General features: G+C 41.3%; 2 protein-coding genes across 4 annotated transcripts in view; one reads left to right on the top strand and one right to left on the bottom strand.

The window, feature by feature from the left end:
• The window catches only part of KDM3A (lysine demethylase 3A), a 28996-nt gene extending 7665 nt beyond the window's left edge, over window positions 1–21331 (top strand). Inside the window, exons 6-26 of the mRNA XM_002187320.7 lie at window positions 224–348; window positions 820–892; window positions 973–1061; window positions 3135–3286; window positions 4282–4844; window positions 6104–6305; window positions 7731–7945; window positions 10588–10740; window positions 10959–11054; window positions 11377–11504; window positions 13148–13334; window positions 13797–13966; window positions 14721–14957; window positions 15311–15482; window positions 16403–16493; window positions 17041–17171; window positions 17976–18095; window positions 18181–18320; window positions 19986–20162; window positions 20244–20378; window positions 20588–21331. Of these exons, the coding sequence (XP_002187356.5) occupies window positions 224–348; window positions 820–892; window positions 973–1061; window positions 3135–3286; window positions 4282–4844; window positions 6104–6305; window positions 7731–7945; window positions 10588–10740; window positions 10959–11054; window positions 11377–11504; window positions 13148–13334; window positions 13797–13966; window positions 14721–14957; window positions 15311–15482; window positions 16403–16493; window positions 17041–17171; window positions 17976–18095; window positions 18181–18320; window positions 19986–20162; window positions 20244–20378; window positions 20588–20668 (3437 nt within the window). The 3' untranslated portion in view covers window positions 20669–21331. The remainder of the gene's footprint in view (window positions 1–223; window positions 349–819; window positions 893–972; window positions 1062–3134; window positions 3287–4281; window positions 4845–6103; window positions 6306–7730; window positions 7946–10587; window positions 10741–10958; window positions 11055–11376; window positions 11505–13147; window positions 13335–13796; window positions 13967–14720; window positions 14958–15310; window positions 15483–16402; window positions 16494–17040; window positions 17172–17975; window positions 18096–18180; window positions 18321–19985; window positions 20163–20243; window positions 20379–20587) is intronic.
• Window positions 21332–23133: 1802 nt separating this feature from the next.
• LOC100190340 (vacuolar protein sorting 24) overlaps window positions 23134–27927 on the bottom strand; it is a 33765-nt gene continuing 28971 nt past the window's right edge. The window contains 4 exon segments of one of the 3 annotated variants that reach the window (NM_001245496.1): window positions 23137–23524; window positions 23526–23657; window positions 24647–24761; window positions 26464–26585. In NM_001245496.1, coding sequence (NP_001232425.1) covers window positions 23436–23524; window positions 23526–23657; window positions 24647–24761; window positions 26464–26585 — 458 coding nt within the window. In that variant the 3' untranslated portion in view covers window positions 23137–23435. 3 annotated transcript variants of the gene reach the window in all.

The following is a 27927-nucleotide window of genomic DNA, read 5'->3' as shown; positions in this document are numbered from 1 at the left end:
TTTTTGCCAGCTTTAAATTCTTAATTACTGGGTTCATAACAGCATATTTGTACTTATGTGCTTGCATATGCAGGGAATGATCTTTTTGAAAAGGTAAATATTGCATCTTACAGTTTTCATTTCCCATACTGTAAGGACAGAAAGAATTCATTTTGATAACTGTGGTCATTTTCATGTCTTGTTTATCTTAAGCTCTTTTTTTTTTTTTTTCCCAATTTGGTAGGTGGAAAAAATATAATTGGCTCAAAAATTAGGATTTATAGCCTGGACCCTTCTACTCAGTGGTTCACAGCAGTTGTTGTCAATGGTAATCCAGCTACAAGAACTCTAGAAGTCAACTGTCAGGAGGTAGGAACCAGTTGCAGTGGTTTACAGATGGATATGGGGAAAAAGTGCAAATTTTATTTATGTCTCCACCAACACCATTTTTATTTCTATCTTTACTGTAATCTTTAAACATGGGTGTCAGTGTAGTGCAGAACAATATAACCCAAAGTGTTTCTTTATGCTTCAGTTAGATTGTTAAATAACGAATGTCCTTCTATGAAAAATGAAGGACACCTGGAGTGGAGCAAACATGATCTTTGTTTCTTTGCTCGCTGTGCTGTGCAGACAGCACAAGTTTATGTTCTCAAGCACCAGTTTGTGTTTTGATGCAGAGACACTGTCACATGGTGTGTTGTTAAATTCAGCTGGGTATTCAAAGAACCTAGAAGTTGTATCTAAGCTTAGTCCATACCACCACATCTAAGATAAATATATTAAAATAGAGTTTCTTCTCTCTAAATGGCTGCTTCTGTGTTTCCTGTCCTTTTCAAGATTCCAGCTTTAAAAACTCTTGATCCAGAATTAATTCATGTTGAAATCATATATGACAACAATGGAAAATGTGGTAAGACCTTTTACTATTTGTTCTTCAAACACTCAGTAGGTTATTTGTGATAGACTAATCTTGATCACCTTCTCTTCCAGATAAATCAAAAAGAATTGGGGGTGTGAAAAGGAAGTCATCTGACAGCAGTGAAAGTGTTGATGTTAAACACACAAAATCTTCTCCTGAGGTAATGTCTTGCTCTGTTATATATGGCTGTTACATAATTATGTCACTTCGCAAAACATTTTAAATAAGGATTAGATTAGAAAGTAGAATGATAAATATAATCCCTTGGAGGGTGTGTTGAGTTCTTTCGAACTTGTCTGGGCATTAACTGAATATCTTGCCCTGTGATAATTGGAGCAAAAGCTACTAGGCCTTGAATGTTGATGGTTTGTTGGGGTTTTTGTTTGCTTGGGTGTTTTTTTACTGTGCTTTTTGCCCCCTCCTTCTGCTTAAGAGTTGGTCTGCCTAGTTATCTATATTTGTAGTCAGATAAAACACAAAGGAGTTCTGAAGTTTGTAACCTTTGCTTTTCATGTTCTTTCTTTAACTATTTTGTACATGAGCCTAAAACCTTCAGCTGCACTTGGATGCTTTGAGGATTCAAGCTGCACAAGCAGCAGTTGAAGGTTGTTTCAGGACAGAAGAGGGGTGTGACTTTTCTGGTACTCTCATGTCTGCTGTTATTTCTTGTGTGAGTGACCTGCCTGGAATCACTGAGAGATGAGTAAACTCTCAAAGGTCAAAAGACAATCTGGCTAACTTAAGTGTAGAAATGCAAATGAAAAATTGTGGCTTGGCTGAACAAAACCTGCATTTTAGGCAGGAGTAGCCAGTTTTCAGGAAACTCTGGCATGGGAGGGAGAGGGTTGTGTTGATTCTGTGCAGTCAGTTCTGTGTGGAGTCAGCTGTGCAGATCTGCTAATGGCTGATACAGTCATTAGCAATCTTTCACAACCTCACAAAGAACCAGCAAGAGGTAGCAAGCACAGGATAAGGTGGCTCAGTGAAGAGAGTGTCCTGTATTTGCTGCTGAGGAAGACTGTGTAGCAGGGCAGCATGGAGTAGCAAAAGATTCCAGTCTTGTGTTTCCACAGCTCATGCTTGGGTACCTTTAGCAGCTTTTGGTGCTCAGTTTGCCTTTCTTCAGTTTTCTGCATAATTCAGCCATTGAACAGCCTGCTTGCCATGCACAAAACTGGGCTGTATTTTACATTCTTAATGCCTTGCTGAAGAATCACCATGATCTGGATTTATAACTTGTTTTACCATAGTTTTTCCTTTAAGTAGTGAAGTTATTTATCTCTTTTTCCAGTCTACCTTCTTTCAAAGGACTGGATCATTTTTCACTTTAGTGCTCTTTGGGAGATGCCTGGCAACCATTTTTTCCAAGTGGTTACAGTGGGTGTGCTTTCTAGTAAGGAAACCAGAAGCTTTTTGTTACTTTGATTTTGGTGGATGTGAGTATGTGGGAGTGATTAGCTGAAACCATATTTTTTGTTAATAAATATGTGATAGTGCTGATTTCTTGTGTGGAGTTAATTATCTGCAGCATTTTTCTGAGAGCTTGACTTGGTACCTGACAGCTGTGTAGTACCAAAGCAAAAAGGAAATATTTTGGAGCTGATGCTAATGAACTTGCAGTGTAACTTCCCAGCTGGGGAAGGACCCCCACAGAAAGGCTACTGTTCTAAAGACACTTGCTAATTTGGTAGGCCTGTTGCATTCCTAAATGAATTACAGATTTCTTAGGATGCTGATTTAGTTAATGTAGGATTTCTGTACTTAACACTTTCTAGAACTCTGGTGCAAAGATTTTCTTGCTACAAGAAAGTTCACATCTAGATCTTTGGTGATGCTGTCAGTCTTCACAGTTTTGATTTTCTCTGGGATTTTCAGCTGAGCTCAGAAATCTATTTCTGACTGCCAATTACTGCAATTACTTCAGAAACATTTTTGCACTGGCAGTCACAAAGAGCAGAGCTTGGTCTTTTTTTTTCCACTTTCTTAATACACCTCCCCCAAAACATTAATTGTTAATTGGGGGAAATGAATTAACATGAACAGTCTTTCATGGAACCGATAAGATTTAAAAGGACATTTTAATGTTTTTCTACCTCCTGAACTGAGTGGCTCTTTAATTCACTTTATTAAACATGGTAGGAAGAGTATTAATATATTTTTCCTTTCAGGCTGAACCCTGCAAAGCCATAATTTCTATCCTGAATTTTCCTAACTGTTAAAATCTCCCTTGCAGGTTTCTCCCAGTCAAGGACATGTGCAGTCAGTACCAACTGTGCTGGGTGAAGCACTGCTGGGATGTACTCCTGCAAATAAAGACCAAAGGCACCCAGGCCTGCCCCTGCCAGCCAACTCACCACCCAACCTTGGTGCAGAAACTCCTCAGGGGTAAGGAAGCAGTTTTATGCTTATACAGATATTTTACCTCCAAAAATAATTGATTCTTAGCACAATGAACTCTGAGGTAATTTTAAAGAGCTGTAGTAACTACTCTTTTGTTATACCAGCATAGGAAAGTTAGATTTTCTTGCCCTGGATATGTAATTTAGTTCCTAATTCTGTGTTCTTACTTACCTTTAAGGAAGTGACCCTTCAGTGGCCCAGGGTAGTGTCACTGTTTCATTGTACCCATCTGTAAAAGGATACACAGGTGTGGTGCCTTCTTTGTCAAATGCATTCCTTCCCTGCCCCTAAGAAAACCACAACATGTTCAGGCAGGTGTCTGCTTTCTTGCAGATCAGCTACAGGTCCTCAGTTTTAGTTCTGTTGAGCACCAGTGCCTTTGAACTTTTGTTACCCCCAGTTCTGTCACAAAATGGATGTAATGGTAGAAATAGTGTGATGGGAAAACCCAAATTTGAAGTGCTAATAGGGGTTTTTATACTAGTTTTATCTCTCTCACATGCTGAATGTGGAAAATAGGATTTTTTTAAAAAGTGTTTTTTGTGAGAGAGGTTTTACAGTCTCCAGCCTCCTGACTTGTGGTGCCAGTCAGAAGTTCCTTGAGAATCTTGCCACAGACATGCAAATGAAATGTATTTGGTTATTCAGCCTGGAGAAAATGAGAAAGCAACTATTTATTTGTGAGAGAAGGAAGTGGAGTAGCAGTAATACCCAAATGTTGTGTTTGTCTACATGGGTGTAGAGTTTTATTGTTCTAACTCTTACAAAAAATTAAACCCAGATAAAACACCTGAAAAACACAAACCCATTTAGTCTCACACAAAATTATAAATACTCACACATCAGAACACAAAGCATATAATTAAATAACTAAACTTCTTCTTTCAAGCTTTAAGTGTGGATAGATTGAGCAACTGATGCTCTGATTTGTTTGACATGTTTGTGGGTTTTTTTCCTAATTATTGCATGTTGTGTTTCAGTACATGTAGACGAAGCCTACCGGAAACTCACCCTTCCTGTCTTAATACTGGAGTTAAACCATTGACAGAGGAGCTGACAGCCTTTCCTAAAGTGGGGCTTTTGTCTAAAGAACAAACAAAAAATCCTAGTGATCAAAATGGTAAATATACCTCTTTGAAAACCTCAAGATCTTCATCTTTGACTGATTCAGCTAATGAAAAGGGAACCACCATGAAGAATAATAATGAACCTTTTATGAAGGCCACAACAAACTTTCCCAAGGAATGCATTTCCATAAAACAGTTGCAGCATCCCAACCCTTCCATAGCAATACCCAGAGGCAGTGGCACTCTTGAACTGCAGCGAACTTTAGATTGCAGACCCTCAACCTCAGATGCTCATCTTCTGTCCTTCAGTGAGTGTGGAGTTAAATCACAATGCAGCTGCAATAGCCACAGAGGAAACAAGATTGATGAACTTGCAGACATGGAGTATTTTATTAGGAGAAATTCAAATGAGATTCTTTGTGACAGAAGTGAAAGTGAAAGCTTTTGGACTGGAAGTGCCAAGGTCCAGGATAATAGTAAGTGTTCCTAAAATTTCCTGTCATTTGAAAGTCCTTGTAATTTCTGTCTAACTACTTAGAAGTAGGTAATTTGTTACATATACAAAATTAGTTATTTAAATTGATTGAGTATATTAGGAATTTGAGTCATTTGAATGTTCTTTTAAGACAGGAATGCAACAAACTGAAGAAACACCCTTTCCTGATAAAGGAAAAGGACTAATAATTAATTTCTAGAAATAAGTTGTTACAAAATATATGCAAGAACAGAATGGCAAAAGAGGCTACAAAAACAAGGTTCTTTTTGGAGTACAGATGCTGATGGCATAATGAGAACTACCTTTTAGTGATGGTCCTAAATTTTACAAACATGGAAAAGGAAGGAAGGGATGGAAGTTGTCCTTAACAAAACTCTGTTCAAGAGGGGCTTTGATTTAAAAACTGTCATGAGAGCAAAACAAATACAAACCCACCCACCACCACCAAAAATTAAAACCCATTCAGCCCCAACCCACCCATGTTGTTCCTCTTTTCCATTTGGTGTGTTCTTCAGGTTTTCACATGGGACAGGTGGGGAAGGGCTGTGGTTGTTTAAGGAGCTGGACTCCTGGTGTCATGTGTCCTGCTGTGCATCAGGTGATGCTGCTGATTGTTCAGGATTCTGGGAATCCCCCTACATACCCACCTCTTTTCTTTTTTCTCTCTCTCCTGTTGCTTGGTCTTGGATTACCATGTGCTATTCCATAATTAGCATGGATACACAGCCAGCCAAGCAGACACTGTTGTGTCCCCTGCAAGGCCTCACTGGCAGTGTAGGAGGAAGAGAAATGTTTGGCATCTGTTACAGTAAGATGCTGAAAGCTGTTGCATCATGAAGGGGGAAAACAGGATTGAGAAATGGCCAGGTTATACTCTGTCCCCATTTTTTGTGAAATATGGTTCCTGCATGCCCTAGTCTGCTCAGGGCTCCAACTCTGGCTGAAGAACGTCTTTAAAAGCAGATGTTCTTAAAATGCTCCTCTGTGAAAAAGTGAAAGGAGCTCTTGAACTCGAGTCCACAGACTGTGTGCCTCCACTGGAGCTGCAGATTGAGACAGTTCCTGCTGACTGGAGAAGAAGTTTCTGCCAATTGCAAATATTTTTAGCGTAACTTAGTTTCAGTGTAATGTGAAACTGTTACAGGAAAAGTTGATGTGGGTCTTTCATTAAAATACATTTGCTGTCACTTCCGTGTGAAAAACTGAGGCTTTTCTAATGCTGGCTGCTCTTCCCTGCAGTAATGGTTCGCAAGTCCATTTTATCTGATGCTGCTAAAGTGAAGAAGCTGCAGCAGAGCGGGGAGGCATTTGTGCAGGATGGCTCCTGCAATAACATCGCCCCTCACCTGCACAAGTGCCGGGAGTGCCGCCTGGACAGCTACCGCAAGAACAAGGAGCAGCGAGACTCCACCGTCTTCTGCCGCTTCTTCCACTTCAGGAGGTAAGAGCAGCTCAGACCAACACCCTGCAACTCCTTTCATGTGAAAGGTGAAAAAACCCCAGTTACATGGCCAGAATAGTCTCATGGAGGTCTGTTTCACAGCTATTTGATGTGTGGTTATAAGACTAATATACCCAACTAATGAGTGGCTGCCTATGGGTTTTTAGCCCTTAGAAATTATACAACTACTTCATTTGAGCAGAAAGTATTTTGGCAGGACTTAGAGCTCTTTATTTTGCTGTTCTGGGCTGAATGCCAGTAGGATAACATGAGTTTAGTTTGAGTGCTATAGCTCAGTAGCATTGGAGATACTAATGAGAGGGTAGATTCCATGCAGGTTTCCTAAAGTTTAGTGGTTGGACACCTGAAATGTTAGCCGTGAACCCACAGCTGTGGAAGAGTTGCAGTAAGTGGCAATGGGTTTTCATGTGGAGACATTTAAGTTTGCCATGGAAATATTTAATCTGTGCACTCACTGGAATTCAATTTTGTTGCTAAACATTTTTAAAAATACAGATGTGTTACTAATCCATTATTTATCCTCAGAGTAGAGATTTTACTGTAGTAAATATTTGTATAATCTGATGTATGAGACCAAAGTGACAATAGAGTATGCTAGTTCATCCTCTCAGGGTAACAATCCAGACTTGCAGTGCAATTCAAATCAGATGAATCCTTTGGTTTAGAATTTGAAACTGGTGGAATTATCCCTTTTTATTGACTGTGCAATTTGCCAAATCTGGAGATAGCATTTGTGTGATGACAGCAGCTGCTAGCACTGTTTTCATGGCACACCTAACACAACACTGAACACACGCTGTCATCAGAAGTCACCTTTTTTCTCCAGAATTTAGTAAAAAGGTTCCTGAGCAGCACTCTTCATGTTTTCCATTTAAGACACTGCTAACTATATAGATCTCATTCTTTCCACCTACTCAGAATCACTCAAGAATATATCTTTCTCAAATTTTGCTTGATGCTTTTTGACAGCTGCTTCCAAATGAATTGGTACTGAAATATAGTGTATATTTAAGGCATTGTAACTTCTCTTGAGAGTTGTATGTAGTCCTAGATAAAATTATTGCTGTTGCCATCTCTAGATGTGACCTTAATGCCATTGCATTTTAAAAATTGTAAACCTGATTTGGTTTTGTGTGAATAAAGAAGCACTTGTTGTAAGGTAGATTTCCTGACTAAAAACCTGAATGTTTTCAGTCTTTTTTTCTTTAAAACAAGCAATGCATTGAATGTGCTTAATGCTAGTGACCAGTATGTTTACCCTTGTCTGTTGTAACCTTTGAGTAAATTCTTTGGCATACAGTACACATGCTTGCAACTCAAGCATTGAGTGATTGGAATGAATTTAAACCAGTGCAGCATTTGAGATGATGAGGGCTTTTTCTCTTTTTCCCCCTTTTTCATCAGGCTGCAGTTTAATAAGCATGGAATATTGCGTGAAGAAGGTTTCTTAACTCCAAATAAGTATGACCCTGAGGCAATTAGCCTGTGGCTACCTTTATCCAAAAATGTTGTGGGTCTAGATCTGGACACAGCAAAGTACATCCTCGCCAACATTGGAGACCACTTCTGCCAGCTGGTGATTTCTGAAAAGGAAGTCATGTCAACGATTGAACCACACAGTAAGATCAAGTTCTATTGAAATCATTGGTCTTTTCACAGCTTTATGTGAAGCTTGAAGCTTCTGTTTGAAATAATTGCATGTATTTGGAAATATCATACAAAACTTGAGTGTCCCTCTCTCTTTTCAGAGAGGGAATGGTTAAGAGCCACTGAGAACTAGTGTCAACAGCTCTGCTTCTCATAGGGATGGGGGAAAGGGAAGGGTGATTCCACCCTTCTTTGTCAGAAGTTGTTTCTCAGTTTATCAAATTACTTTTCCTGTTACAACATGAAAAAAAAAAATTAAGTAAACTACCAGGTAGCTGACAACAAAATCTATTCTTGATGTGAAAATGAAATAAAGATTTTCCTTTGCATAGGTTCTGTTAGATTGCTTTGGTCCTATTGTATTGTAATTACATTGTAGACCTAATGCTGTCTGTCAGTAAAAGATTTTTTTTCCTCCACCTGCAAGTTTCCAGTAGCACTTCTAGAAGTGATTGTGTGCAGCCCTACTGGGCATAGACCAGGGAAGTGCTGGTGATGGGATAACTAATTGGGGAGGTTAATTGGTGTAGACAGGGCAGACTTAGCACCCCCCAACACAGGGGTTTGGCCATATTAAAATATTTCTGTGATACATGGGGAAGTCTGCAACCTTGCATAATCACTTCTCAGAGCAGAATGACTCCTAAAACTGTATTTGTTTCCTGGATTTTAAGTGCATGACCAGGGTACAGCACAGTGTAGGAGATTGCCACTGTCTGCTGTGTTTGTGGAGTGCTGACCTTAGATAAAGATCCTCTCAGTTTGGCAGTCACTCCACTCTTCTGAAAGAAATAAAAAACCTGAATGAGCTTGAATGCCCTTTAAAAGCAGGGGGAAGACTTGAGGTATTCCAGAAATACTTGCTGTGGTGTCTTACCTTGGGCTGCTTGGAATCAGCAGGCTTTGCTCTTCTCTTGACCTGCAACATGTTCAGGCCTGTGGAACCAAATTATCTGTAGCCAGAGTGAGATGTGTAGACTGAAATACAGGAACACTTTTGGGAGAGTGAAGCTTTGGGTGAATTCATGAAACAAATGGAAGGTGTGGTGTTTCTTAATAGCAGAGGATGCATCTGTTGGCTTAGCTACCAGAAACACCCTCTGCTTAAAAAACAGATGTGTAGGTTCTGGAAATGGCTTGAAAGGAGCAAAATCTCACTAATTTGTCTTTGATTTTATTGCCCTGACTGGTGAGAGTAAGGGAACTCGCTTTCATTAATATAGAAGTTATTTTTAATGCCCTGGGCAGGAAAGAAGTAATTTACAATCTGAATATGTGGTGTTCTTTGAACAGCACAGTGGGAGAGTGCTCAGTCAGCACAGGAAAAAGGGAGATTCTTCTGCCCCCATGACTTGAAGTTATGGTAAATTTGTATGTATTATCCCTGTGAAGTAAAAGATTGACTAGTGTAGAAAGAACAGCTTGTTAGGTCACATTGTTCCTTGGCTGCCAAATGCCAAAAGGAAACAGGGTCAAACTACAGAGAGGAACCAAAAAATAGGAGAAGAAGAAAGAGAAGATTCAGAAAATATATAAAATGGCTTTCAAAATATAAGAAAAAACTTTCATCCTGTTTGGGGGAAATTGGAGAGTTGACCTAGAAAATGATAAATATAGTGCATGTTTTTTAAAGGCAGAGAAGAATGGAGCTGGTGCTATTTAGACCTGTGTCTCTTGGAAGAATTCTGAAGCAAGTAGTCAAACAATTTTTACCTCCTACTTAAGAACAAATTGTACTAAGCTATTCTAGTGTTGTTCCATACATAGTCAATGGGCATTATTCAGAACAAGAGCAGCAGATGTCTTCGATGCTGGTATGGTTTTCTTAGCATGCATTAGGACATGGTCTCTCGTAACTTGCTTTTAAAATTAAGAAACATTGTGGGCAGGAAAGTTTCAGAGAAGTTACAAGTGTGGAAGGCAGTAGGAGGAAGGCAGGTGTGTGCTTTTTGTCTAGTCTGGTTTTCTAGCTGGCAGCATAAGAAAATGGAGATCAGGCTAAAACCATTCTTGTGTAATCGCAGATTCACAGAAAAATAATACAACCCTGGAAGGGCTTGTAATTTTTTGCAAGATACTGTCAATGTTTGAGATGTCTTAAGTGGACTGAAGAAGTTGCTTGGGATAAGGAAAGGGGAATATGGTGGCTACATAGGAAACCTGGACAGCAGCAGTCAGTGCTTCAGAGAAGAAAATTGACCATTCTGAGAATGGTCAGATAAACACAGACACATAAAACTTCTCAAAAGGAAGACTGCTACTTGCCCACCGTGCTGCTGAATAGAGAACAAGGATAAGCTGGTTGTGGCAAGCTACACATTAAGTTTAGCTTGCCAGCAGTACCTGATTTATTTCCTGGAGTAGCTGTGGGATTTCCACTTAGGAGAATGTCAGGAATATGCTTGTTAATTTGGACAGATGTGGGTCAGGAATAAAAGCTGTGGCTGGTGCTGCACAGGAGGAAGCAAACTGGTCTCAACTGCTTGGACTGTTGTGTAACAGCATTTTCTGGAGCTCCAATACAAGACCAAGTCTGAGTCACAGCACTGTAGTGAACATGCAAATGCTGAATTTGCTGGCACTAACACTGGGACTGTCCCGTTCTTGCCTGCAGGACAGGTGGCCTGGAAGCGCGCGGTTCGCGGCGTTCGCGAGATGTGCGACGTCTGCGACACCACCATCTTCAACCTGCACTGGGTCTGCTCCAAGTGTGGCTTTGGTGTGTGCGTGGATTGCTACAGGATGAGGAAAAAAAGCTCACATGAAGGTGGGAGTGCTTATTAATTACTACCTGAAACAAAGGGGGAAGAGGGGAAATAAGATCTGTGTTGGACTTGGAAGTCAGTGATAGCCTTAAACGAGCTGCAAAAAAGCCTTCCCAACCAAAATGACATATTGTAGACCTGTGGTTGGATGTATCAATAATAGCAAAATATGTGGCTTTCCAGAGCAGTAACAAAAAGATGTAACGGTTTTGTTTTACAGATGATGACTCGGATACTTTCTCCTGGTTTAAATGTGTGAAGGGGCAGGCACATGAACCAGAGAATCTAATGCCTACACAAATAATTCCTGGAAAAGGTATTGGAAATATTTGATTAACATAAAAATGTGCTGTAGGATTCTGCTGTCTTTTGTGTGTTGTTGATATTGTACTGAGTGAAGTTTGATTTTAGTAGTAGAGTTAGTAAAAGCTTAACATTTATTATCCAAAGACAGGAATAGCATGTGTGTTTAATACCATTTTATTATCTTTGACCTTTACAAAGAAGCAGCAGAACTTCTTGTTTAACAATGAATGGTAGTCACATATTAGTGTTTAGCTGCACAATTTCTTAAAAGTCTTGGTGACTGCTGGATGTTGTGATTACACGTGAGCTCACTGATGGTTCTGTCCCTTCAGCTCTCTATGACGTTGGTGACATCGTTCACTCCGTAAGAACAAAATGGGGCATAAAGGCAAATTGTCCTTGTGCAAATAAGCAGTTCAAAGCACTGTCAAAGCCAGCTCTAAAGGAGGATTCCAAACAGGTATTGTTGCTGCCTCTATGTCTGTGTGGTTAAGTTTGTGTCAGTCTATTGCGTGTTCCTGAAGCCACTGCTAATTTGACTTTGGAGGTTGCCAGCCCTGACCTCTGTGATAACCCCACCACAAAGGGACAATTTGTATTCACTGTTCAGCTCTTCTCTAAGGTTTTGGGAAAATCTCATTTGTGTCCCTTTGACACTGAGCCCTCACTAGTTAACCGATCCTTAAAAAAGGCTCAGTGAGGATTTTTAGAGCAAAAATTGGATTAGACTGAGAGATCCCTTAAGAGAAGAATGAATGCGAAGAACAGATGAGTGGGAATGGTTGTGAAGTGTAGGCTATTTCTTCTAGAAGAGTAAGTAAGGTGGAACAGCACTGGGATTCATAAAAGTACTAAACATGAACAAAATTGAGATTTTAGAGGAGTGTGGAGATTCATTGATTTCTCTGGCAATCTGGTAGGTGTACTTCCCTGTATTATAAAATGAAACAAAGGAAACCCCACAAGATACTTATATTTATAAATGGATGTAGTATTTTCTTGCTTTTGAAAACAGCACAAATTAATAGCATAATTTGGAAGTATCTCACAGAAATGGGGTGAATTAAGTGATTTTAATTTTGTTAGATGCTTATTCGTAGCCTTAATTTGAAAATAAATGTTACTTTAAGTGTAAGAAGCAGGTTGGACTTGATTTCAGTGTAAGTAATGAATAAAAGAGACAAAAAATATTTCAGTTGTTACAAGTGTGGAAGACAGTTACGTGAATCAAAAGTTAGCATTCAGCTGACTTGGCTTCAGTCTCCTGAATCAAGATTTCCTGTGATTCTGGACAAAGAGCTGCATTAAATTTATCTACACATCTTTATAGAATTAGTTTCTGCACAGTTGTATGAAGATAAGCTCATTAAATGTTGAAACATGTTGTATTATGTCATGTTTAGAATCCTTGCCAAGCATCAGCAGTCAGTGAGAGGTGAGATAGAGAATGTAATGATAGGCAGACAAAAGAGCAGAATAATTTCTTAGCTGCAAATTGTTTGAGCAGAGAGAGGAACTATCACAAGTCATGCAGGAATCCCAGGGCAAAGCTGTGGTTTTGGTTAGTCTGTTCCTAGAACCTCCAAATGACCAGATAATCAGCTGCACAGGAGATGGACAATCCTGTGCTTGGATTGGGCTGGCCAGTGCTGCACTCAGATGTAGCAGGTGTAGCTCAGACCTGGCAGGCGAGCACACATTTGCTGCCACCTTAAGAGAAGAACTTATGATTGCTCCATATCTGTTTTTGTCCTCTGAACTGGAGCTCCAGCTTAGCCCTGGCCTGAGCATGACCTGTGACTAGAAATGTGAAAACTGCTGTTAGAACTGCACTTGGTTTCCAAAGCAATCCCAGAACATGCACCTGGGAAACTTGGCTCTCTGTGCTTGTCTTGAGGGGTGATGGACTCTGGCTGCTCCTAAAGTCGGCAGATCCCAAATCCAGCTGAGCTGCCATCTCCTGATCCTGAGCTGCAATGCTGACCTCTGGTGGAGATCACCTGTTTTGAAGGGCCGAACCATTTTACTGTTTAAAGGATGAGTTTGGACGTGCTTTTGCTTGTATTCCCTTTGTCTAAACAAGTTACTGCTTTGCTTTTTCAGCACTTGGCATCTGGGGACAGACCTGGACTTCAACAAAACAGTTTTGTCCTCAGCTCACAAGTCACTACACACGATCCTCCTCTAAAGTCAGCACTTGGAAGCAAACAAACTACTTCTGTAAATACTTCTCCTTCATTAAATTGGTTTTCAAACCTAACAAGTGGAAATGTGAATAAAGAAAACAAAGGTATGTGCAGAACCAGTGAGGGGTAAACCCTTTGTGGCTGTTTGTCAGAACAATATAGGTCAGACCCAGCAATATCTTGTGCTGAGAGAGATGTCATTGGCCTGCTGGGATGAGTATTCAGTGGCTTGGAGTAAGGCCTGTCAGAGTTAGCATATTCTGTTTCAAAAACTGGATTAAAATTCCATTGATACAAGTATTCTTGAAAATTCAATTTGAGAATTCTTTGTTTGGGGGTTTCGGTTTTTTGGTGTTTTTTTTTAGAATGTGGGATTTTAAAAATGTTTCTTGGAGAAAGTTAAGTGGAAGAAATATTTTATCTGCATGCATGGGAAGGAGATTTCTATATATGTATATACATGTACATATGTACATGTATGCATGTAGGAGGATATTGTCTTGAAAAAATATTAAAAGTATTTTCATGGTCAAAGTATCCTCACAATTTTCCTTTCTTCATTTCAGAGAAACTTCTCATACCAATTTCAAAGAATGAAAATAAACCTCTTCAGACACTCCCTAGCTTAGCCAAGCCAGCTGCAGCCCTGCAGACATTCAACAGTGCAATATTAACCCCTGTGAGCAACAACAACACTGGATTCTTGCGGAACCTGTTGAACTCTTCTGCAGGAAAGGTACAGGAAAATTTCAGTTGTACAGGTTTGAGTTGATCCCAGGCTTAGATTCTGTTCTAAACCTCTGAACAGCTGTCACAGGCAGTTTACTTTCTTACCACAGTAAGTAAAATTGTCTTCATTTGGAAAAAAGGACTAATTCAGTATCAGTGCTCAGTTAGGAGTAGCTTAGTGGTACTGTCAGCAAGTCTTGGTGAGGAACTGGGAACTAAGGGATAAAGCAGATTAACTTCTTGTGCTAGAGTCTGGCAGCTGCATTGATTGGGATGTCTTTTAGACTCAAAGTAGGAGCACCAATGCACTTGCAGATGGAAGGAAGAGCCTTCTGTGGTGTCTTCCCCATGCCTCATTTGCAGCCTGGTTCACTTCAGATGTTTCTGGGCTTTGTCTGATCTTACAGATGTGACTTCAGAGTGGTGGGGAAGAATACTGGCCTTGAGAGTTCTTTGCTAAAACTGAATTTCTGCTCTTTGATATGAAGCAAGTCCTGTTCTGGGTTTCTGCAGTGTTGCTGAGATGCAAATCAGAACAGAAATTGTTGTGCCAGAATTCTGTAGACAAAGTGTAAGAAATGGCACTGGTATTTAACAATGGTGCATTTCTAGACAGCAGAATTCTGCAGCTGTTGGTTTCTCTTCATGATTGGATCTCAAGTAAAAAAAATTCAAAGTGGCAAATACTTCAAAACCTACAGAATAAGGCAACAGAAAAGAGCACTAATTTTTTGTTGTTGTTCTTCCATGTGTTTTATCAGACAGACAACGGACTGAAGAGCACACCCAAAATCCTTGATGACATTTTTGCTTCCCTGGTGCAAAATAGAGCCATTACAGACTTGCCTAAGAAACCTCAAGGGCTGACCATAAAGCCCACGATAATGGGCTTTGACACGCCCCACTACTGGTTGTGTGATAACCGCCTGCTGTGTCTCCAGGATCCCAACAACGAAAGCAATTGGAATGTCTTCAGGGAGTGCTGGAAGCAGGGACAGGTACTTTCATTCTCCTGCTTTTACCTTTTGAAATTCACGTGCTTTGGCCTTTAGTTGATGAGCAACATTAAACCTTCATCAAATGTGTGACATGAGCACTGTTACACATCCTTACTGTTTAAATCTGGTTCTAAACACAGAGCTGAAATTAAGGCTCTCTATAAATAGCTGCCTCAGTTTGAAACAGAGAATGCTCAGATGCGTGGTAAGGCAGAATCCTGGTAGGGCATTCTTAGCGTTCAGTTTGCAAAATCCCTGCATTCAAGTGCTCAATGTATTTTATGTATTACCCTGTTTTAGCTGGAATTTTTGGTGCTTAATAATTCTTCAGAATATATTCTTTTGCTTTCTAGCCTGTAATGGTGTCAGGAGTGCATCACAAGTTAAATGCAGACCTCTGGAGACCGGAGTCCTTTAGGAAGGAATTTGGCCAACAGGAAGTAGATCTGGTTAACTGCAGGACCAATGAAATCATCACTGGAGCTACTGTAGGGGATTTCTGGGATGGTTTTGAAGATATTTCAAGTAAGTACTGTGAATCTTTGTTCCAGTAGGTAAAAAACTCAGCAGCAATAATTCTGTCCTTGCACAGATTTGTGATCCATAAGCAGTGTACGAGATGTTCAAGGGTTTCTCCTCACCTTGGGCAGTTTGGTGAGGATGCATTAGAGACATTTATGCTCAAAATATTGGGGACTGGATAAAAATTGTCATTCTGATGAAGTACCCTCCTTCACGAGTATGTTGGGCTGCCTTTAGTCTTTTGGGGCAACATTCTGAGGAAATTTAAGATCCTCCTAGCAAGTAGGTTCATCTGCCAGCCTTTTTTTTTTTTCCAGGAGAGCACAGGTAGTGGTGGTGGTCACAAGTTCAATAGGTTCTGCTGTTTTAACTTGAAGGTACTACTTTGTTCTGAGGAACTGAAGTTACTTTCTATAAAAATAGACTTAGAGGAGGTGAGCTTGAGGTTTTCCAGGAGAATTAAGAGTTGCCATTGCATCTGGAGTTCTACTTTGTGTTTGTTACACATCCTTATCTAAGGATCTGCTTTACTGTTTAAATCAGTTGTAAGCTTAGGGAGTTTTGTACTTAGGGCAAGAAGAGTGGGAGGTGGAACACTCACACCTTTCTTTTCTGTTACTTGGTCTTTGAAGAGGTTTGACTTCATCAGCTGCTTTTGGCCTCAAACCAGTTTCTGAGCTAAATTCTAGGAAGTGCTCAGGCAGGGAAGCAATAAAGGCTGCTTGTCTGTCTGACATCTGTTGTAACATGTTTGTCATGAGAGTGATACCCTATTCTGGTGTCAGAGAAACTTGTATGTCTTTAGTTCTACATGAAAGTTGTGGAATGAACATGATTTTAAACCGAGATAAGGATTTCTTAATTCTTTGTATTCTGAGTTGTATGACTGTTAAAAACTAAGACTTGTTAACCTTTCAAATTAGGTCGCCTGAGAACAGAAGAGGGAGAGCCAATGGTATTGAAGCTTAAGGACTGGCCTCCAGGAGAAGACTTCAGAGATATGATGCCCTCTCGGTATGAATTTCCAGAGGAAATTGTTCATTGTTTCTGTGGCACACTCCCAAAATAATGGACTGTAGGAATATCCTTGTGTTTTGATACCTGCCTCAGCTTTGAGCAGCAGTTGGTGACATGTGAACAATCTGTTTCTTAGAGATGCCTGACATAAAAGGAAGTCCTGCACAAGTTTCTTGATAAATTTTTATGTGGTTCATTGTGTTTGTTGCTAAGTAAAGTGAGCAGCTAAAACTGCTCCTAAAAGCCTGGATCACTTTGAAATCTGAAGTTCAGACGAAGCTTACTTTTTGGCCAAACATTTTAAAGTATTTGGACTTATGCTGTTTGATATTCCTTGAGGCAATTACACAATGAAATAGCATTACTGCAGAGCAGTTAAATTTATTGCTGTATTTCTGTGCCTTGTTTGTTTGGTTCTGTCCAGCAAAACCCCCTGATGGAAGGAGTGCGTGTCCTTAACTGGAGAGAGGTTTTGTTGCAGTCTGTTTCAGTCTGGTTTTGGTTTTATCAGTACCTAATACTAAATTTTGCTGCATTACCTTAGGTTTGATGATTTGATGAAAAATATCCCATTGCCAGAATATACCAGGAGAGGTGGAAAACTCAACCTTGCCTCTCGACTTCCCAACTATTTTGTGCGACCGGATTTGGGCCCCAAGATGTACAATGCCTATGGTAAGGAATTTTTCACTCTAAAGGTCACATTGAGCACATGTTCCTATTCCAATTTACTGCAGATTATGTGAATCCTTGCTGTTGTAGACAATTTGATTAATCCCATGGATCAGAAAACCTGAGTTTGGCTCATCTATAGGTACGAATGATGTCCAGAGCATGATATGATTTATTTTATTGAACATCTTTTTGTCCTGGTGGTTTCAAGCCAATAGTAGTTATTCCCAGTCTTCCAATGAACTTGCTCTACAGCCTCTCTTTCCTGTGGCTGGCAACATGTATTTGTTGTTTGGCTGCTTCTGGCTGTATTACTTTTGTTCTCCTTTTTGAACTGTATCATTTAGCTTTTAATCTCTCCTTGAGCAGCTTTTTTCCTTGTCTGGTTCATCTGCTGTCATTCAAAAGACATTTAAAATGGAGCACATCATCGCCAGTAGAGAGATGGTGGATAGTAAATCCTGTATCAGCTGCTGTTTAGAGTGAAAAAGAGACTGTTTCTCAAAATGCTTTATCCTAAACTGCTGGAAAAACCCTTTCCTAGCAGAACTTAAATGTGACTTTTATATATCATACAGGCTAGACACAGACACATTGATCTGTCAGCCTGTGAGCAGATCACTTGGGAAGCCACAAGATGGAGCAAGGTCCTGGATAGAAAACATATTGCTGTTCTGGAAGCATTTGTTGGTAGAAGTAAAAGCACTCCAATCTTTTCAGAAAGTGGTTTTGACAGTGGTGTAACATTTCTTTGTCTTACTAATGGATCTGCTACTCCTTTATCCCCCCCTTTGATTCCTCCCCCAGGCTTAATAACACCAGAGGACAGAAAATATGGCACAACAAACCTTCACTTGGATGTGTCTGACGCAGCCAATGTCATGGTTTACGTGGGGATCCCCAAAGGCCAGGCTGATCAAGAAGAAGGTAAAGTTTTAGTGGTGTCTGGGGGAATATTTTTGTGACCAGAGGGAGGATCCTTCAGTGTAACTGCTCCTGTTGCTTTCCACAGAAGTGCTGAAGACCATCCAGGATGGTGATTCTGATGAACTGACAATTAAGCGTTTTACTGAAAGCCGAGAAAAGCCTGGAGCTCTGTGGCACATTTACGCTGCCAAAGATACAGAGAAAATCCGGGAGTTCCTTAAGAAGGTACGTTGTTAGTCTTAAAAACTGACCTTCTGCCTGTTTAGGCTGGCAAGTCTCTATCTTTGGGGGATTTTCTCTTCCTTTGTATCCCAGGTACTGTGGAATTGTACAAATAACTGGAGTTGTATCCAAGACAAAACTTCTCCTATGCCATGAGTGTTGTAGGACCTGAAAAGGGTGGAGTTGAAGCTTGAAGTTACCTTGTATGTAGCTATTCCTTCTGCCCACTCTTCTCATAGATGAGTGATGTTACACAGTGAACAAGAAAATGGCTGGTTTAGATTTAAGGAAAAGCAGTTTAATTGGATCCTTTTTAGAAGAATGCGAGATGTTTGAGAAATGTCAGAGCAGTACATGGTACATAACACTCTTCCTTACTACCTTTTTTTTCCCCCTCTACCTTGATGAGGTCTGAATTAAGAGAAAAGCATGAGGTATTTTGTGGCATGTTTTCATGGGTGTTAAGGGTTTAGTAGAGATATGCTACCCCATCCTATAGGGCTTGTTTCAGTGTTCAGATTTACCTCAGATGGTCCAGAGTTCTTTGTGGTCTTAATGGTGAAACTTCTGTGGTGCTCTAAAAGTGGAAAGAGCCAATATGCTGATATTTGAAAGGATAAGTGGGATGATTTGAGCAACTGTTGGCCTGGTCAGGCTAATGGCTTCCTTGGTGGAAGCTGGGAGAGGCTGCAAGGCTGCAACAGACTTCAGTATCAACAAAGCACAAATCTTATGGTTGATAAAACATGATAAGCATTAGCACTTGGAGTCTTGACATCTGTGTCTCACACCTCAGTCCCTTGTATCACACTTGCTGGTAGGTGTTGGGGCTTTCAGCAGCTTTTTTGTCTCTTCCCAAATGAGTTTTTGGGCTACAGTCCTGGGTGTAAATGGCTGCTGCAGCAAGCTGGATTTATACAGCAACTTCTTGCAGAAATTCTCTCCCCGCAACTTTCAAATTTCTGTCCTGAAGTGCTTGTTGTGCCTCCCAGTCTCGTTTCTCCTGAAAATCTGGTTTGCATCCTCTGAGTCAGTGAGCACACAGTGACTGATTGTGGCCTCAAGGCAGACACCTGCTGAATTGCAGACTTGGTAGTGCCTTCCACTCACAGCCTATGGGGTCAGAGAATCTCAGAATGGTTGGGGTTGGACGGGAGCTTCAAGAACATCTCATTGCCAGCCCCCTGCAATGGGCAGGGACACCTTCCCCTCCACCAGGTTGTTGACAGCCCTGTCCAACCTGTCCTGGAACACTTCCAAGGATGGGGCAGCCACAGTAACCTGTGCCAGAGCCTCTGTCCTTCAGTTGAAAGGCATTGCCCCCTGTCCTGTCACTTCACACCCTTCCCCACAGTCCCTCTCCAGCATTAGTAGTGTCAGAGCACTGCTTCCATGTCTGACAGTGGTTCCCAATGTGAACACGAGCTGCTTCACTTGCCACTGTCAGCTGGGATTACTTGCATTTTCCACATCTGCAATGTGTCTTTGAAGCCAGTGGGACCTGAGCAATGCTGAAACCTTGACAAAGGTCTGAGTAAAGATCCAAACTTCCACTATGTGACTCTCCTACCTGAACACATGGTGTTTGGTATGCAATACCAGGGACACAACCTGACTGTCCAGTCAGACTGGTGTGTTTACATGCCTGTTGTCTTGTGACTTTGCCAGGTTGCAGAAGAACAAGGCCAAGAAAACCCTGTAGATCACGATCCCATTCATGATCAGAGTTGGTACCTGGACCGGTCGCTGAGGAAACGCCTCCATCAGGAGTACGGAGTTCAAGGCTGGGCTATTGTACAGTTTCTAGGAGATGTAGTTTTCATCCCAGCAGGAGCTCCACACCAGGCAAGCACCAGGGACATGGAACGGTCTGACTGCTTGGGAAGGCCTTTGAGCTTGTGGCTAATGCTTGTTTGTTCTCTCTAGGTTCATAATTTGTACAGTTGTATTAAAGTTGCAGAAGACTTTGTCTCCCCAGAGCATGTCAAACACTGCTTCTGGCTCACTCAGGAATTTAGATATCTGTCACATACGCATACGAACCATGAAGATAAATTGCAGGTAACTTCCCAGTGCTCAGTGCTCCTGACCCTTTACAAAAACCCACAAAACACAACAGATGTTTTCCCAAGTTTGTGATTTGCATGAGGGTCGGGCAGATGAGCATGTCTGAGCTGACCTGCACAGGGTGAGGGGAAGTAAGGGGGAAGCTGGAAAACTATTTGTGCTGTTTGCTTGTAAAACCAGGCACCTTTTCCTTTGCTCTGCAGGTGAAGAATGTCATATACCACGCTGTTAAAGATGCAGTTGGGATACTGAGAGCTAACGAATCCAGCCTTAGCAGACCGTGACGTAGAGCGCCTTAACCACACACTATGAAACAGAAGCATTGGCAGCTGTTTTACCTACTCAGTCAGGACCTCTGTGGACTTTGAGATTATATGAATGTTACCTCATCTTCCTTTCAGCAGTACCAGAGGATCGTGGTACTATGTTCTGTGTATTCTTCCAATGTTTACAAACCTGATATGTATATGTAGTAATATGTATGGACTGTGGCATACTGTGAATGCTCAGTTGCAATAGAACTTTATACGGAGTTGCTCTCCAAACTGTACAAAATACCTCCTATAGAACTGTTGGGAACTATTCCAAATTACTCGTTTGAAAAATACTATTCAAGGCATTGTAAAGCTTCAATTTTTAAAATTTATTTTGGGGTGGGAGGAAGTATGGAATTGCTCACTTTAATAACCAATTTACATAAGAAGTTAAGAATGCAGTTCTGGAATTTCACATTAATATAGAACTAGCATTTAAACTAGCTTTAAGCTATTGTATAGTAACATAGAGATGGGAGTTAACCATCTTTAGGTAAATGTATTTAAATTTCTAAATGTTAAAAGAAACTTCTAATCAAATGTCTTCTGTTTGAAACTGCTCTTTAATTTGAACTGATGTTTGATTCTCTTGTTTTTAACACTGAATGGTTACATAAAAATTCTTCTATTTCAGATACTGTTTCTTGCCTGTCTTCTTCAACTGACTGTTTAAAATGTAATTAATTTGATGCAGTACTTTGAAATGCAAAAGAAAACTGTGTATCAGAAATGGTTCATACTGTTTATTGGAAGGCTTAGGTTATGGAATTTAGCAGCAGACCTGTTTACAGTTAATTTTGGTTAACCCAAGCATGACTTAGCTGACACTACTGCTGCCAGTGCTGTGGTCTGTATCACATGAGCTTTGCAGCTTCAATCTGAAATTCTACACACAGAACTCATGGTTATTTGGAGAAACACTGAAAACATTGTAAAACTTAAAACAGGAAGAGAGGTTATGAATAGAAAAGTGACTCTCTCATTTGATGAGATACCCTGAGACAAAATTAACCTTTCAGTTCCTTCCCAGCACTGAAAACTGCAGGATGGTCTCCAAGTTCACTTTTCTGAGCTTATGCAACAACTTTAACTCTGCAAATTATCCCTGTAGTACTTGACCTGCTGTTTGTGAGCAGCAGCAACTGTTGAGTCTGTTTGGGTGGCAGGGTTCTTCTTCAGAGAAATTTCCTCTGATTGCTCCCCCAGGCGTGGGGACAGGCTGCGGTGATAGGCAGGGAGCAGGAGCCTCTTGTAAGACTTAAGTGAAGTTGATTTACAGAAGGTTTACCTACACACCAGCCCTTCACTGTATTCAGTGAGAGCTTTCCTCCACCTTCACTTGCTGACACCTCTTTGACAGTAAATAACTTGTTCTAGTCACTTCAGGTGCCTTGATTTGGCATTTGTGCTTGAACTTGTCAAGTATGCTTAAAAACACTTACCTGACCATTCTCCCTTGAACTATCAAGTTGAGGGAGATGACATTAAGCAGGTTAATTGCTTTCCTTGGAACCAGGTACAGTATTTGTGGGCAGCTGGAGTACAGGTACCTCCCAGGGAGCTGAGTCACACTGATTTTCCACACCCTGTGTCTGTGTAGATCTGAAAAGATTCATTGTTGAAACTGGATTTTGAGCTCTTTACCACTGTGCTGTTGTTCAGTCTTGTTTTATTGCAGCTCTCACCCACTTCTGTTTCTGATGTGTCCTTTCTGGATTTTTAAGACCACAAGAAACAAACTGTCCCTCTTGCCTGTTTTTGTTGCATTTGGGGTGGAGATGAACACTTGAATTGCAGAGCCCTGAAGCACTGGGGATACTTTCCTCCCCCAGCACAAAGGTGAACAGTGCTTGGCCCTCCCCACGCTTTTATGGCTGAAAATGGGAGGTGTTGGACTCCATCCTGCTCTCTGTGTGCCTTGTGTTTTTCTACCCTTGCTGTTAGGGTACAATTATTTAGAGACTTGGTTTTCTTTGAGTCAGCCTTCCTTAAAATGAAGAGCTCTGGCCTTTGTTGGGGAGGTGCTGTGGCAGTGATGGGCTTGGGTCAGAGTTTCTTGGTTTCCAAACAGCCTTTTGTGAGCTGTGACGTCTGTTTTGCCTGAAGCTTTTCCTTGGGAGGAGATCCAGCTCTCCTATGACCCTGAAATGAGCTATTGGAGCAGCAGAGAGGCCTTGGCACGGCCACGGGAAGCTTTGCCAAGAGCCTGGTGAGTCAGGGCCCCCTCCCACTGCTGCCACCCGAGGCCTTGGCTAAGACAGCCTCTCCTTGGACCATACGGAGCTGAAACAGACTGAAAACTTCTCTTTAACTATGCAATGAAGGCCCTAAGTGTGCTAAAGAAAGGTGTTACAAAACTAAAAGGCAGGTGTTAAGAGGTGGGCATTGTTTGTGAAAAGGCCAAAGTGATGCAAACTAAACTGCTGCCATGGCAGTGACTGTTAGAAGCAGCTTTAATAAAATTTGTATTGATTCAGGAAAACACAGATCTGACAGTGCTGTAGGTTTTTGGTAGCAGATTAAACCAAAGTGCCTGTTGGAGAGAAATGCTGCTTGAAGATGAGAATATATTGCAGGACTTTATCTAAAAATACATAACATTACACCACCCTTGCCATGTCACCACAGGAAACATGGGCTGAACAGAAAACTGGAAGAGACTGCACTCCCCAGAAAGTATATTACAGTAGTGTCTTGGAGAAAAAAATCCTCAGGAAGAAAAAAAAATAGATATATATTACATACATGAGAATACATTAAGTTTTTCATTTTGAAGGCAGGACAGGATAAAATAAAGCCAACTGTACACATCCATCCTGGCCCTAGCTCCTCAGGGTGGCCAACCGTGACTGCATGGCCTCGATGTCCTCCTCCTCATCCGTGGCAGCAGCAGCTGCTCCCATGGGCTCAGGCTCTGGCAGAGCATCTGTGACTTTACTGGGTGCTTTACCCAAGGCCCCTGCAACAACGAACAGGCTCGTTAGTGAGTGTCAAGTCTTCGTTTAATAATTAGTGGCTTTTAGGGACATGTAAAATAACCAAACCAGTCATTTCCCATGGAGGTCACACCCCTGAGCTGGGACAGGGCCAGCGCAGGGGTGATGGCTGCCCAGCAGCACTGACCTGCCAGCTCTGAGCCTCTGCTGGGAGAGCTCTGAGCTCTGCTCCCAGCTCCCCTCAGGCCCTGCTGCTTGCCTGGGAGCTCCCCCTGCCTGCCCGGGAGGAGGGGAGCTGCTCCAGCCAGGAAACAGCAAATTCCAGGATGGAGAAAGCAAATTAGGATGTGAGAAAGAACAGGGCAAAGTGCCAGGCACTGGGCACAAGGTGCCAGCAGGGTGGGCCCTGCACTTGCAGTGGGGTACAGCTGAATGCAGCCCTGGTGCTTGTTTCTATCACACCACATCACAAGCAATCCAGATGAAAGGAGCATTCTAAGCATTCTCCAAGTCAAATAACTGAACCAGTAAATCATTACTTCATGAGCTGGAAGGCAGAAGTTGTGCTTTTGGTTTTAAGAGGGTTTTTGTGTTTGCTTTGGGTTTTTTCTCCCAAACAAGACACAGCATGTTACTGCCAGGACTCACAACACAGCCTATGGCACAAGGCAGTGCAGCAGAGTTTATTTCTTGGTTTCGTTATTAACAATACCTAGTCAGTCACGTCAGTTCCACCTTGTTAAGAGGATTCACTGCACAGCCAAACACAGATCTGTTAGAGCCTCAATTACATAACTGCACAGACAGCAGCTGAGGGATATTAGTTCTGCCCCGCTGAGCCCCGCTGGCTTTCTCAGCCAGTATTCCCTGAGAAACCAGTTTGTCAGAGCTCTCTGCCCATCACCAGAGCAAGAGATGCCACTAGGAGAGTGCAGAATAGATGAAGATTTCAGCTGCTGCATTTTATTGAACAGAGCAAGAACCTGGCTCGCAGCAGCACTCACAAACTCACCAGCTGTAATTTCAAACAGGATTTTGTCAATTTCTGCCTCAGCTTCCTCCTCCATCTCCTCCTGATCCTCCAGGCCTTCAAAGGTGTCCTCCAGCATTTCCTCTATAATTCCAGCCTAGCAGAAAAAAACAAGGCAGTGTGTGATGCCCTTGGAAACAGGGTAAGAAAACACATTTCTACTTGGGAGATGAGGTTAGGCCTACCCAGGCATGTAACATGAGCACACATCTCTACAACTGCAGAGGAAAAGCAGGGAGAAAACTGAGAATTAAAGGCACCTGTTCCCACTTTGAAAACCTCAAGTTATTTAAATTAAGAGAGATTTAAATTAAATATTAGGAAGAAATTTTTCCCTGTGAGCTGGAGCAAGTTCCCCAGAGAAGCTGTGGATGCTCAGTCCCTGGAAGTGTTCCCAGCCAGGTTAGATGGGGCTCTGAGCAGCCTGGTCCAGTGGCAGATGTCCCTGTCCATGGCAGGGGGGCTGGAATTACATGAACTTTTAAGATCCTTTCCAATCCAAACCATTCTATGATTCCATGGTTATTTATTGTTGTTGTATGTCTAAACCAAGAACTCAGTCTGCTCCAAGCATGTGAAATAAAAGTGTAAATTTCAGTCATGCAGCATTAATTGTGTAAAACTGTAAAACTGCTCTTTGACACAGCTTGGTTTTCTGTCTGTCTGCATTTGAAAACATTCCTTTGCAGGCCCTGCACCCTAGATAAGCTCAAACCATGCTGGTGCACAATGATAAAATTATTTAGAAATAAACGTATTTGAACTAAACAGTCTAGAGTGGTAAGAAGGGAAAAAGCAAAACAGCTTTGGCAGTTGAAAATGTAAGTCATAACAGAGACTTACTATGCTTTCAAATCAGAGCACTCCCATCACATGGAGACCCTGAGCTGGATTCTTTAAACCAGTGACTGTGAGTTATATCTGAATTAGCCAGGATTTGTGATTCTTTAAAAAAATTTTTAATAAACTTAACTAGTTAAGGAGTCTTTGATTGTGTTATTTTGACTGGTTTTGGTTTGTATTGGCTAAGTGCCAGTGGGAAACCCTGAGAAATTACCTCACTGCATCTGCAGAAAGGGACTCTATGGACCCCTACCCCTTAGAGAATCTATAGTTGAAGAAGGAAACTCAATAAATAATTGTTTCCAGAGATTAATTAGATGTCATAGAACAAGAATGGTACCTTGAGAGAGTTAAGGAGTCAAAGGCCTATACATTCCAGAAAGCTTGGTTATTACATTGCAGGTGTAGTAGGGGAGCCACTTCTTAGGCTTGTACTCCCCAGAAAACTTAATCAATAGTAATTGTCTAAGCAGGATAGCAAATTTAATAAAGCACTCTTAGCTGGATAAAATTTGGGTTATCCATTAAACAAAGACAGATTAGATATTCTGGTATAATTAAAAGAAACAAAACACCCCTACCATGATGCAATAAACTGGGCAGATTTTTGGGAATGTCTATTAAAAAGTCTTGGCTTAAAAAAGTCTTGTACACTTACATAGTGTATAAAAAATGCTGGAAATTGTTGTTTCTTTGAACATGTCTATGACGAATAAATTCCCCATATGTCCCCAATTTTGACTCAAAATTGTTATTGGGAATGTTGGCCTAACAGCTTTTTGCTGTTGGATTTAAAACTCTTTGTGTCACCAGTATCAGACTGGCTGTGGAGTCAGTGTCCTGAGCTCACCAGCTTTGTCACCAGCCCTGTGACAAAGGGGCCCCTCAAGTGACTGCACAGCTCAGTAACAGCCACACTGTGCCCACCCAAGTCAGATTTATGTGCCAGATCTCACCTTCATCATCTCTTTGGACAAGTCCCTCATGGTTGCTTGGATTTCTGGGATTTTTACCAGATTTTGCATAGCTTTCATGACATCTGTGCTCTTCTGCAATGAACCTGCTACTCTGAGGACAGCTGTGAAGGAGAGTCAAAGAACAGTTTGAACAACCCATGCACTGCTGAAAGCTGAGAGTTTATATCCTCCCTACATGGAGATGTGTTTATATTTTGGCAATTCAATTTGAAAGATAAACAAGCATTGCACTTCTTCACTCTTGACTAAATTCCTGGAAAAGCCCAACTTATACCCACATTGGAAAAGTGACATTTATAGCAAAGCTGCTGGTTCTGTACAATGAGGAACCCAGGTGGTCTGCAGAGAGGTTTCACCCAGTGCACTAAAGACAGGGAGAGAGTTGCTCCTGCCCAGCCCCTCAGCAGCAGAGCTGCAGTGACTGCTGACCAGGGATCTCCTGCCTGACACCAGGTACTGGAAACTAACGCTGGCAGAAGTTCTGCTGCAATAGTTCCACAGCAGAGGAAGTTACAACATTAATACTGAAGCAGACAAGCCAAAAACAAGCTTGTTGAAACTGAATTTAACAACACTCTTTCCAGAGGCTATTCTAACTTTTAAGCTCTCCTCATATGTATTGATATACCAAGATCAAAAAGTAGTAATTAAGGGTACTTTGAAGTTTTTTGAATTCTGTCATCTAGCTTTGCAGCTTCCTGGACATGGAGAACTTATCCATTTGTATATAAAATGCTCACTCCTTAACAAAGCAAAATGAAGGTACAGCACACATTATTTTTCATTTTAATACTTTCTTTTAAGAGCCCTACATTTGTAACAAACTAACAGAAACCTTGTCTTGAGTGGTCATTTCTCAAGTTACTACAGACCCCAGACTGAATTCTAGATTCCTTTGTATTTCCTGTCTGAGTGTATCAGAACATTCCCAGGAAGATGAAGAAACTGGCAGTGGTAATAAGGAGGCTGTTTTGAGTTTTTCCTCTTAATGGACATCTTAAGGTGCAAGGATGTCCTGCTTTTCTTTCCTGAGTGAGATGCATGGGGAGCCACATTTGAACCATCATGAAATTACACTGAAGGTTCACAGTGTGACTTGCTGTTTTATCACTCATCCAGTGTTAAAATCTGCTGGGATGATGCTAGGGTGGGGGAAATGCTTTGACATTTCAGCAGCATGTTGATCTCCACTGAGTCTTCTCTTTTCTTTAAAGCTTTCTGCTCTGCTTGTTACAGGCTGGATTGTTTCCAGCTATGGAAAACTCTGCAGGAACTGTATTACAACAGATTTCTGATGTGGATAAGGAATGAGGGAAATACGCTGGTTCTGCAAGAACACAAAGAACCAAGGAGAGTTTACAGAACATGGGTGTTAAGCCAAGGGGCAAAAAGATTCATCCACACTAAGAAATCAAACACTGCTCCCCCATCTCCATGCAGGCA

Source organism: Taeniopygia guttata, chromosome 4 (genome assembly GCF_048771995.1).
Source record: "Taeniopygia guttata chromosome 4, bTaeGut7.mat, whole genome shotgun sequence".
NCBI lineage: Eukaryota > Metazoa > Chordata > Aves > Passeriformes > Estrildidae > Taeniopygia > Taeniopygia guttata.
The sequence above is the reverse complement of the archived record's forward strand: the minus strand, read 5'-3'. Positions and strand labels throughout refer to the sequence as shown.